Here is an 11,460-nt window from a genome sequence, read left to right as displayed (position 1 = left end):
GTCTTACATCGCACGTACACGCAGATACACGCACGTACACGCGGGTACACGCAGATACACGCAGTACACGCAGATACACGCAGTACACGCAGGTACATCGCACGTACACGCGGGAACTACGCACGTTACACGCAGGTACACGCCAGATACACGCACGTGCACGTACACGCAGATACACGCACGTACACGCGGGTACACGGAGATACACTCACGTACACGTGGGTACACGCAGGTTACACCAGTACAGTGGGTACACGCAACGTACAGCGCAGGATACACGCACGTACACGCGATACACGCCACGTACACGTACACGAAGATACACGCACGTACACGCGGGTACACGGAGCATACACGCACGTACACGCGGGTACACGGCACGTACACGCAGTACAGCGCACGTACAAGCAGATACCGTACGTACACGCACGGTACACGCACGTACACGCAGATACACGCACGTAACAGGCAGATACGACGCACGTACACGTACATGGAGATACACGCACGTACACGCGGGGTACACGGAGATGCACGTACGTACACGCAGATACACGCACGTACACGTACACGCAGATACACGCACGTAAACGCGGGTACACGGAGATACACGTACGTACACTCGGTACAGCGCACGTACACGCAGGTACACGCCCGTACACGCAGATACACGCACGTACACGCGGGTACACGCACCTACACGCGGTACACCGCAGTGCACGCAGATACACGCACGTACACGCGGGTACACGCCGTACCACGCACGTGCACGCAAGACTACGCGCACGCACACGCGGTACACGCACGTACACGCGGTACACGCATGTGCCGCGGGTACACGCACGTACACGCGGGTACACGCACGTGCACGCATACATGTGAGTGTACTGCGTGTACGTTGCGTGTACCCGCGTGTACGCGCGTGTGACTTGCGCTGTACGGGCGTGTACGTGCGTGTACGTGCGCTGTATCTCGGTGTACCCGCTGTACGTGCGTGTATCTCGCGTGTACGTGCGCTGTATCTGTCGTGATCACCCCTCACGGCCCCGTCTCTCACGCTCCAAACTCCAGCCCCTCCTCTGCCCACCCGAACTCTCCCCGTCTCTACCCTCCTCCTCCTCTAGACGCTTTCCGCAACCCCCCTACAACAACTTCCAGCTCGTGCTGCGGTACCCGCGTGTACCCTGTACGTGGGTGATCTCCGTGTACCCTCGCGTGTAGTGGCCGTGCGTCTGCGTGTACGTGGTAGCGTTGCGCGTGTATCTGCGTGTTTTTGCGATGTACGGTGCCTGTACCGCGATGTTACGTGCGGTACCCCGCGGGTACGTGCATGGTAATTCGCGCTGTACATGCTTGTACCTGCGTTGTACGTGGCGTGTACCGCGTGTACGTGCGTGTACCCTTGTGCTGACGTGCGTGTATCTCCGTGTACCGCGCGTGTACGTGCGTGCATCTGCGTTTACGTTGCGTGCGTGTCGTGTATTTGCCGTGTACGTGGCGTTTGGTAATCTGCGTTTACCTGCCGGTGTACCCGCCGTTTAGCGTTTACGTGGCGGTGTAGCGTGCAGTGTACGTCCGGGTGTACGTGCAGCGTGGTACATGCGTCGTGTACCCGCTGTAGGTGCGTGTATCTCCGTTGTATCCGCGTGTACCGTGCCGTGTATATCCTGTAAACCCGGCGTGTACGTGCCCGTGGTATCTCGTGTACGTGTACCGTGTACGTGCGTTTTTATGCTGTGTATACGTGCGTGTATCTGCGTGTACGTGCGTGTACCGCTGTCGCGTACGCGTTACGTGTCCGGTCGGTGTTTAACGTGCATGTAGTCTCCGTGCTAGCCGCGCGTGTACGTCGGTGTATCTGCGTGTACGTGCGTGTACGGCGTGTACCCGCGTGTAGGTGCGGTGTACCCGCGTGTAACGTGCGTGCACCCTCTTCTCTGCGTGCGTGTATCCGCGTGTAGCGTGGTGTATCTCCGTGTACAACCCGCGTGTCGTGCGTGTATCTGTCGTGTTACCGTGCGTGTATCTCCGTGTCGTGATACCGCTGCCGTGTACGTGCTTGGCATCTGCGTGTCAGGCGTGGTGTACCCGGCGTGTACGAGTGCCTTCCACCCTCTCTGTGCGTGCCTGCCTGAGCAGCCATTGTTTACAAAATGCCTTAGCGTTAAGCTAAAGTCACAGCTGGGGCCGCGACTGGTCCACGGATTACCGGAAGGGGCAGGAATCTCCCGGACCGTAAAATTTATAATCGCGTGGCGATCGCAGGTCGATAAATTACGACCGGACGCGTCGAAAAAAAGCATCATCGAGCCGGACATTGGCCGACCAGCACGGCAGCCGCCACCGGATGATCCTGGATTGAGCCGGATGAAGCCGGACCCGGCACGGATCACTACTGACCGCCCCGGACCAGCCCCGCCCGCCAGGATCTGATCCGGCCTGAGTCCTGGCCCGTCCTGGCCCATCCGCTGCTCCCATCCATGTGTTGGTCCGGCTGTGATCCGATAGTGATCCGTGGCGAGACAAAAACGACACGGATAGGCCGGATCCGGGCCGGTTCAACACCGGTGCTGGGCCCGGCTCAACACGGTGCCTACTACGGACTGGTCCCGGATCTAACCACGGACGCCCCACGGACGCGTCCAGACCACCCCGGATGGGGAAAACTTCCCGGCGTTCCGGATCACCGCCGGAAATTTTAAACAGTTTATAAACTTCCGGGGCGAATCCCGGAATGCGCAGGAACATCAAGGACCACCCCGGACCGGGCCGACTGTCCAGGGACCGGCCAGGACCCAACAAGATCTCTCCCCGGATTCAGGTCGGGCAAGCGTCCGGCCCGGTTCCGGGAGCTTGGTGTGACTTCTAGCTTTAGCCTCGTTTTCGTGCGATCGACCTCAGGTCGATGAATAATAAATTAAGAAGGTCGTATAACTAAGTTATTGGGCAAATTGGATGCCGCGTGTACAGTTCGATGGGAGAGCAAACGTACTAGACTGCAAGAGCTCATCTTGCGCTGCTATATGGGCCTACAATGCATTAATTTGTCACGGACCATGATATATCACCTGTCGATTAGCGCATCCTTAAGATCACCCACATATCCACCATGACGCACGAACCAAATTAGGCACTTCGATCCGACGCGTCGGTGTTGACCCCGCACACGCATAATTACAACGTGTGACCTCTAGTAGGGATCAAGGAGCTAAATACTAACAGTTTATTTTAGTTATTAAAGTATATATAGTATATAATAGTTAGTGTATAAAATATATAGTTACATTTAGCCTCCTTGGTCAAGGATGGCTTAGAAGTTATTTACTCGTCGCTATAGTAACCGGCCGTGACGTCTATTACGACGTGTATCAATACAACGACGGGTAAGAAGGCTGTTTGTTTTGTGCCAGGCCATGCCCGAGGACGCACCGTGCAGCAGCGCGCTGTGCACGCGTTTGTATCGTGGTATTGCCACAGGCGTGCCTTACGTTGAAACGTGAGCCGTGAAACCGCACGGCGAACACGGCCGCTGGGCGGCGGCGGCTGCTCCACTTGCTTGCTGCGTCTTACCGCTTCCTGCCCCTTCGCGTAAACCGAGGCATCGTTGAACGACTCTCGCGTGATCAAAGAGAGACCGTTCCCCCAAATGCGACGGTGTTACAAAAACTAATTCGATTTTCTCGAACTTTCACCTTATCAAAAAGTCGATTTTTGATCTTAGTCAGAGCAGCGGCATGTTTTTGCCTGGCGCGGATCTGCATTCAGCGCCCTTTGACTGATACAGCGGCAGCGCTGCGAGCATCCGCGATATTTCAGAATGGCCGGATTAATAGATATCAGTTCGAAAGAGCACAAACTATGCAAAATTCCAACGTTAGATATATATATATTATATATATATACTATATATATATATATATATATATATATATATGCTACGCTGACGTTATGGGGGGGGACCAAGGGTGCAGGAAATGCAAGCGTCGCGATCAAAATAGCAACCTAATTGCCCGTGAGACGCGGTGTTCAACGTGCACTACTCATTAAAACTATGCGTTCATCGCGTCGATAATAGTACGATCATGGTTTCAAAACCTCTCAGCATTGGAAATCAATTTAAAACGCCGAGTATCAGCAATGTGGAGTCCAATATATTGTATGTATCGACGATACTTGTTTTTTTAAATTTCTCACTGCACATAAGTTTTGGTTGCAATATTCGTTCAATATGACGAATGACGTCGTAGTTTATAATCCGCAGATGCACTTTGCACCGCAACGGTCGTCCAAGGGCGATAGCGTTGATCGACACTTGCCTTTCCTGTCCACCTGTGCCTACGTCGGGTAGCTCGTTATCCGGTGTATCTCGGGTGCAGATACGACTCGTTAATTCTGTTACAACTACAAAGTCGGTAGCCCGAGCGATTCCAGGCCTCAGTAGCACTCAAGCACAGATTACGTTCGCGCGGGGTAGTATAACCGGTGTGAGGGCTCGGCGAACGTGAGACTGGCTCAAGGCAATCTATCAGGAATCTATGACGACATCGTGTTGCGCCAAGTGTGCGCCCTTCTGCGACCGCGAACTATGCTTGACCCTGGGCGCCGCTGCGCATGCGCAGACGCGCCACTGAAACGCCGCCCACGCGCCCAGTCCTATATAAGTAAGCCGGTTGCCGCGCAGAAAAGATAATTATTCAATTTTCGTACGACAACAGACAAACGTCTATTTACGTCGAAAGCTAACAGGCACACAAATTGTGGAAATCTTTTGAGCGTTTTCCGTTGCGGATCTGTCGCCGGGTCTTAATACCTACGCGGGTACTGCATCCTCATCGCATGGAAACTATGGGAGACGTATACGCTAGGAGCCAGAGATAAAAGTTCGAATCTCAAGCTACCTCCGGTAGCTGGCGTCTTACCCTTCATTGCGCAGACGACGCCGCTCATTTCGCCATCTGGGTAAATATATGCGGATAGCATAGATAGTTAAATTCGTTCGTCCTCCATTGTTCGACCAGTATATAACTAAACACCGCCAGTTGACATCTTAGTTAGTTAGGATTATAACGGCTTTGCTTGACGCGGAATGACGCAAATCGCTTATCGAGGCGAACAAAGTTAATTGGGTTTATCGGCTAATTCAGCATCTTTGAAACTCCAAGCATCTTGGTCGAGTATGCACTCGTACACAATAGATTCGGTTGTTTATGACAGCGTGAATATTTTTATTACTACGTTAGCGTTTTCGTTGCTTAGTTAGCCGAGAAGCGAGTCAGGATGGAAGGTGTCGATTCCTTCAGTTCGATTTGCGGCGCACGTATGAATTCGGTGCCATTCATACACAACTGTCACCTTCGACAGCCCCTAGCGGACAAATACTATCGAACGAGGACTCGTATTCAGTGATAACTGAAAATTGGCGGTTAATTACGGGTACGTTAATTACGGCGTGTTATTTTAAACACGCGGGCATACCGACTTCGCATAGTTTAGTAATAGCCATAAGTAGTAGCATAAGTAAGTAGCCATAGTAGTAGCATGAGTTTAGTCTCAATGCCGTACGCAACAACGATATAGCGTGCCTCCCTCGTATTAACGAGCCACGACGCCTTCGCTGTTGCAGGAGCCGACTTTTATACCGCGACGACGCGCGCAGTACGGCAACTCGTTCAGACGCACATCCTCGCCGACCGACGATCCGCGTGATGGGGCCGACAAACGTCAAGAAGATCGCTGACGGGCGACGGCACGCTCCGTCACCAGCAGTGGCCAAATGATGCGCGCGCATCATCCTGCCGAGGGCATCGCTCTGTCGTCGGGCACCTGCACAAGCGACGGCGGCACGCCGTCATTACGCGCCTTCGACGCCCGGGCCTGCATGGAGAGCTACCGTGCGCGCACGGCGGCGCACGTGCGTCGCCAGGTTAGCGACTGCATGGTGCGCGCGCTCGCTGCCGGCGTGTGCTGCGAGACGAGCATCAAGAGGCTGATGTTTAATATCAGCGCTGAGCAGCTGCTAGGCCTGCCCGTATGACGCGCGACGTCCGCCGAGCTGACGAGACTCTACTCCGACATCTCTCTAAGAAATCTGTTCAGTCCTTTCCCGTGAAGATACCCGGACTCGCGTCTGCACAGCAGTAAGTATACGTTTTGATGAAATTAGCCGGAACTTTAGAAGGCCAATGCGAGCGAGACGAAGGGAGAGGGTATTAGAGAGGGAAAAAGGGATAGAGAGAGAGAGAGCAAGAGAGAGCGAGAGAGGCAGAGAGAAAGAGAAGACGAGAGAGCGGAGTGAGAAGATCGAGAGATGAGAGAGAGAGACAGAGAGAGAGAGAGGAGAGAGAGAGCGAGAGAGAGTGGCGGTTGTGAGCGGGAGAGAGGCGGGCAGCCCGGTGTAGTTCAGTTGCACACCCGCGATTAGACTCACGTGCCGTGGAGATGTTATTTCGAATGGTTCTCTGTTACTGGAATGTTCCATGACATTTAACATTACTTACATTCCAGCGCCGTATAAGAACCCCCGTAATCTTTTTGTCTGCCTGCCAGGCGCTGAGGAGTCGCCGAGAAGATGTATTTTAGCCAAAGTTGGAACCTTTCTTATCGACGAAAGCTTGAAAGCGTGGCGACGTCTCCAGGCAAGCATTGCGACGACCAAGCCCACCGCATTCGAGCGTCTCGTGCACCACTGGATCAAACGGCGGCTGCCACGACGTGCTGCGGCAGAAGCGAGCTGAAGTGTTGCCGTACTCGAGATGCTGTTGCTGGTCACGAGAAGACGCCAGTGCATGTCTCGATGAGTGAGCTCTCTACTTGCACCAACACGCTCCGACGGTAAGTGTTGCCGCGTCGTAACAAAACATAGCTACAAAAATGCCCATGTCGTCAAAGCTGGCTTGAATATAGCGGCAACTTATGAACATAGGCGCACAGCCGTCGAGTCTTTCCTATCTTTACATAAATGTTAATCAAATCTTTGTCTTATCAACTTTTACTTTTACTGATATATACTTATATCGCCGCGTGTACGTGCGTGTACCCCCTCTGTGCGTGCCTGCCTGAGCAGCCATTGTTTACAAAATTGTCTAGCTTAGCCTTGTTTTCGTGCGTGACCCCAAGTGATGAATAATAATTAAGAAGGGTCTATAACAAAATTAGTTTTATTTTTTTTCCATTCAATTAATTTAATTAAACCAATTTTTATATTAATATTAGTTTAACAAATGTCATTGCACGTATAAAATCCGCGTCTGTAGGAAAATGAATCTTTTGAAAAATGATGGCATCTTTAGTAGCGGAGTGACATGTGACGAGTAGAAGGGTATATGGGAGTACACATTGAGCGACTGGGAGTCTTCTGTGAAGCGCACAAGATGGCTACCTGAGCAGTCGATGTCTTTTCAAGGCAACCATCGTCTTGCATAATCAGCTCAGCGACCGTAGAACGACGTCTTGCTGATCTCTCCGGAAATAGTTCAAGGATAAGGATTAGCTTTGGTTTCAGTGCTACTTTTGGGAAGTGGCCGAATGGGAGCGGCATACACACACGGGCGCGCGCGCACGTACACACACGCACCCAAGCACGCGCACACGCGCACGTACGCACGAACACGCACGCACATACATACAGATATATAACATATTATAATAAATAATTATGTAATATCAGGAGTTAATAAAGACACATATATATATATATATTATTATATATATATATATCAAGAGTAGATAATAACACACTATTATCTACTCTTGATACACACACGCACCCAAGCACGCGCACACGCGCACGTACGCACGAACACGCACGCACATACATACAGATATATAAAATAATATAATAAATAATTATGTAATAACTATGCAAGGTTACTTTGAAAATATACGAGTAATAATGAGCCATATAAATTTAGCCCAGAGAAAAATGGCTACATTTGCCTAATTTGTTATCAGTTACATATTTAAAAATTGAATTCACAGAATAGTTTGACAAAATCAAACCTGCTAGAACCCAAACAGAAATCGTCCCTATAGGATGTAAGATTTGCTATTTAAAACAATAACCATGAAACAACACTGATGATGGATACCATACCCTAGGTTAGCCATGGATCCCATGTGAGGTTTCGTGATGTGATTAGCGGATGCATTTGTGTAGGGTAGCATCGGTTCCAGCTCATCCCAGTGCATGTCACGCTCAAGGGGTGGCACACACATGTACATCTCATCCACACCAAGATATGCCACCTTGTGAAAAGATATACCATAACCAGATAATCAGAATACCATCATGAGACTGACATATACCACTTCAGAAAATACATGAGGCAATTGTAATTTATGGAATTGTTATTATTACTTAGATAAGTCAAGATCTATATCTTTAGTTTAAGGACAACATTAAAATGTTTTAAATAAAATTTCCTACGAATGGCTTCTCCACATGGGACAATTTTGTGTAACGTTGATTTGTAACCACGCGACTTTAAATACTAATACTAGAAAACAGTATTATTGTCTGATTATGTCTGAATAAAATACACCATGCTTAAATAACAATGACACATTTAGGAAGTTATATTTAAGTGTACAGCAAAAGTTGGCAATCTCAGAAAAAATATATCTTCTGAAAAAAATGACAAATGTATCTAAACACTACTGTGACTATTGCTAAATTTCCATAACCATATAATTAACCTGCATCACATACGACATATGCAGGGGTAGAAATTAACTTTTGAACACGGGAGTCCAATGGACTCCCTACCCTCAAAAAGAGGGAGTCCGCAGCAAAATGAGGGAGTCTGCAGTCTGAAGTTCAAAATTAAAGATATTAACAGCAATGCATGTGCTTATTTTTAAGATTCATGCGGTTGCATGTCTGCCAAATTTTCTTTGGACTTTTACTGAAATGAAAGTGTCAATGACACTGTAGCTCACCACAAAAAAGGACACAAATGAGTGAGTGAGAAGAAGTCAGTATTAATTGAGCAACCATCGATGTACATTATAGAAACGAAGAGTATATATGGGAGAACTCCCATTATATACTCTTGATAATTATATGTGTAATTTTTTATGTGAAAATAATAAATAATATTATATATAAATAATAAATGATTAAGTATTAATCATTTGCCATGGTGCTGTTACTTGCTGCTTGGTGATGCTAGGATCAGATGGAGCTGGCACTGACCGATGTAATGCGGTGCTAGTATCAGGCGCATTGGGAGGATCCAATAGCGGTGCATGCTCCCTCCTCGTATTTCCATCAGTAGATGCCTGCCAAGCAGCGGGAACAGCTTCCGTCTGAGCTGCGGCTGTAGGCTTCTGCGGACCAATTATCCAACTCCACTCGCCAGCCGCATCCTGCCACCAATATCCCTCCTGCGTATCGCCTCTATCAGCCGAGGCCTCTCGCTCACGTCCATCAGTAGGACCCTTCCATCGTGCAGCCACCTGCGGGAAGTTGGCACTGCCATTGTTAGGGGAAGGCTGCCACGATTCAGTCTGTTTCGTAGCTTGCATGGTACAGACAGCATTGACATTCCCCGGTGGCGCTGCCTCCAATAATGGCGACTGCTTCGCACTGCCATCCTTAGAGGCGTGCCAGGCTGCAGGGACGGCCTCTGCTTGTGGTGCAGCTGCAGGCTTTTGAGAACCGATGGCCCAGACCCACTCCCCGGCTGGGTCCTGACACCAGTATCCATCCACCGCCTCCGCTTTGTCCATTGGCGCTTCTTGCTTGCTTCCCGGCAGCAGAGGCACGGCCTCTTGACGTCGACCCTCGTCGGAAGAGGGCATCGGCCAAAAGACCGTGCCGCCATCTGGTGGCTGCGTTTTCAACCAGCTGTTCCCGAGCAACGGCTGGCTTTCGCTAGTCGTGCTGATCTTCCTGCCATCGGCTTCCTGCTCCCAGGGTTTTTCCACGGCAGCAGGTAGTACCGGCAGTGTCGCCAGCTTGTTAGTCATCGTAGACTCCCCTCCCTGTCTCGTCTTCGTCGAGTTAGCATCCGCAGACATTACGGCGGACTGCGAGGCAGAGTTGCCCTTCGCAGGGTTAACCTTGAACTCGGCCATCTTGGGATACTGTATGTCGACCAGCTTCCGAAGCTGCTTCTCCATTGCCGTCGCAGTTTTCGGCGATGCAGTGGGCGGTGTCCGAGCGTCGAGTTTTGCCTGGGCGGCGACGGCGGCGCCCTCCAACGCTGCCTCGTGACTCTTCTCGACTACGACAGAGAGGAGGCTACTCCCGCTGGTCCTGCTTTGCTGCAGCGTCGCGTCGGTCGGCGGATCGCGGTGATGGGTGAACGAGGACGCACGCGACCGCGGCCTGCTGTTATGCCACATGGCGTCGGTGGCGGGGTCCGCTAGATTTTCTGATGCCAGAGTCTGATTGGAACCGTGCAGGCGGTGGCGGAAGTCCCTGTACTCCTGCCAGCTCTTTTCGGCTACATACTTGCTCAGCTCAGCTCCCTGTAACAGAGTAAGAGTGAGCGTAAGTGACAGCAAGAGTACCACGATCATAGGCATCGTTGACGATCAATTGACTAGCATTAACTGTGCACGAACAGGCCCTGTCTCGGGCGCATCAGTTGTAGATATTCTAAACTTGTTGTTATTTATTACCTTTCCGTTACTACTTGTGCGCACCATTCACCACTGAAAACACTTCCTTTACATATCCAGCGACACAAGTTTAAACTTCGCCAACTAAATTCATTGTGTTTTTAGCAACGTAGGTTAATTGATAATTTCCCTAGTACAAACAAGAGCTTCAGCAGAACTGTGACAGAGTGCGTAAAACAAGCTACGGATCACAAACTAAGAACAAATACAGGTGACTGGCATCAATGCACCGCACCTTCAGTCTGTCCAACTTCTCATTCACGCTTTCTGAGAACTTATCGGGCACCCCGGCATTTCGAAAACGTGGAAACTGGCGTGTGGCGGTTCCTGATAGAGAGTCAGTGCTCGCCATGTACCCACTCTCTGGTATCGTCTCGAGTGGCAGTATCATGGATGACTCCTCCCGGGCCACCCTGCAAGAGCCACAGTAACTAGATACAGCAAACAAGAGATGCTGAATGCACATATCACTATTGGTTTTGATGCCTACATGCAGAGATTTACTTGAATAATTATAATTATATAAATAAAGCAAACAAGAGATGCTGAATGCACATATCACTATTGGTTTTGATGCCTACATGCAGAGATTTACTTGAATAATTATAATTATATAAATATATGCCTATTAATTATTAATTGAAACCGCACCACATGTACACGGTCGGGTGGCGGCAGCAGGTGTAGTTAATTGTACCAAGCAGGACCAGGGCAACAAGCTGGCACGAGTCACCTACCCGCCTGCATGCCTGCCTACCTGCCTGCCTGCCTGCTTGCCTGCCTGCCTACCTGCCTGCTTGCTTGCATGCATGCCTGCCTGCATGCATGCCTGCC

The 11,460-nt window shown here is 50.3% G+C and overlaps 1 protein-coding gene across 1 annotated transcript; it reads right to left on the bottom strand.

The window, feature by feature from the left end:
- Positions 1–6,575: 6,575 nt before the first annotated feature.
- Positions 6,576–11,282, bottom strand: LOC106811752. Its single transcript, XM_014815470.1, has 6 exons — positions 11,278–11,282; positions 10,862–11,039; positions 9,137–10,473; positions 8,541–8,544; positions 8,093–8,244; positions 6,576–6,714 (listed from the first exon to the last, which is right to left on the bottom strand). Exons 1-6 carry the CDS (start codon positions 11,280–11,282, stop codon positions 6,576–6,578), a joined length of 1,815 nt encoding a protein of 604 aa, XP_014670956.1.
- Between the last annotated feature and the right edge of the window lie 178 nt (positions 11,283–11,460).

Source organism: Priapulus caudatus, unplaced genomic scaffold (assembly GCF_000485595.1).
Source record: "Priapulus caudatus unplaced genomic scaffold, Priapulus_caudatus-5.0.1 Scaffold571, whole genome shotgun sequence".
Taxonomy (NCBI): Eukaryota; Metazoa; Priapulida; class Priapulimorpha; order Priapulimorphida; family Priapulidae; genus Priapulus; species Priapulus caudatus.
The sequence above is the reverse complement of the archived record's forward strand: the minus strand, read 5'-3'. Positions and strand labels throughout refer to the sequence as shown.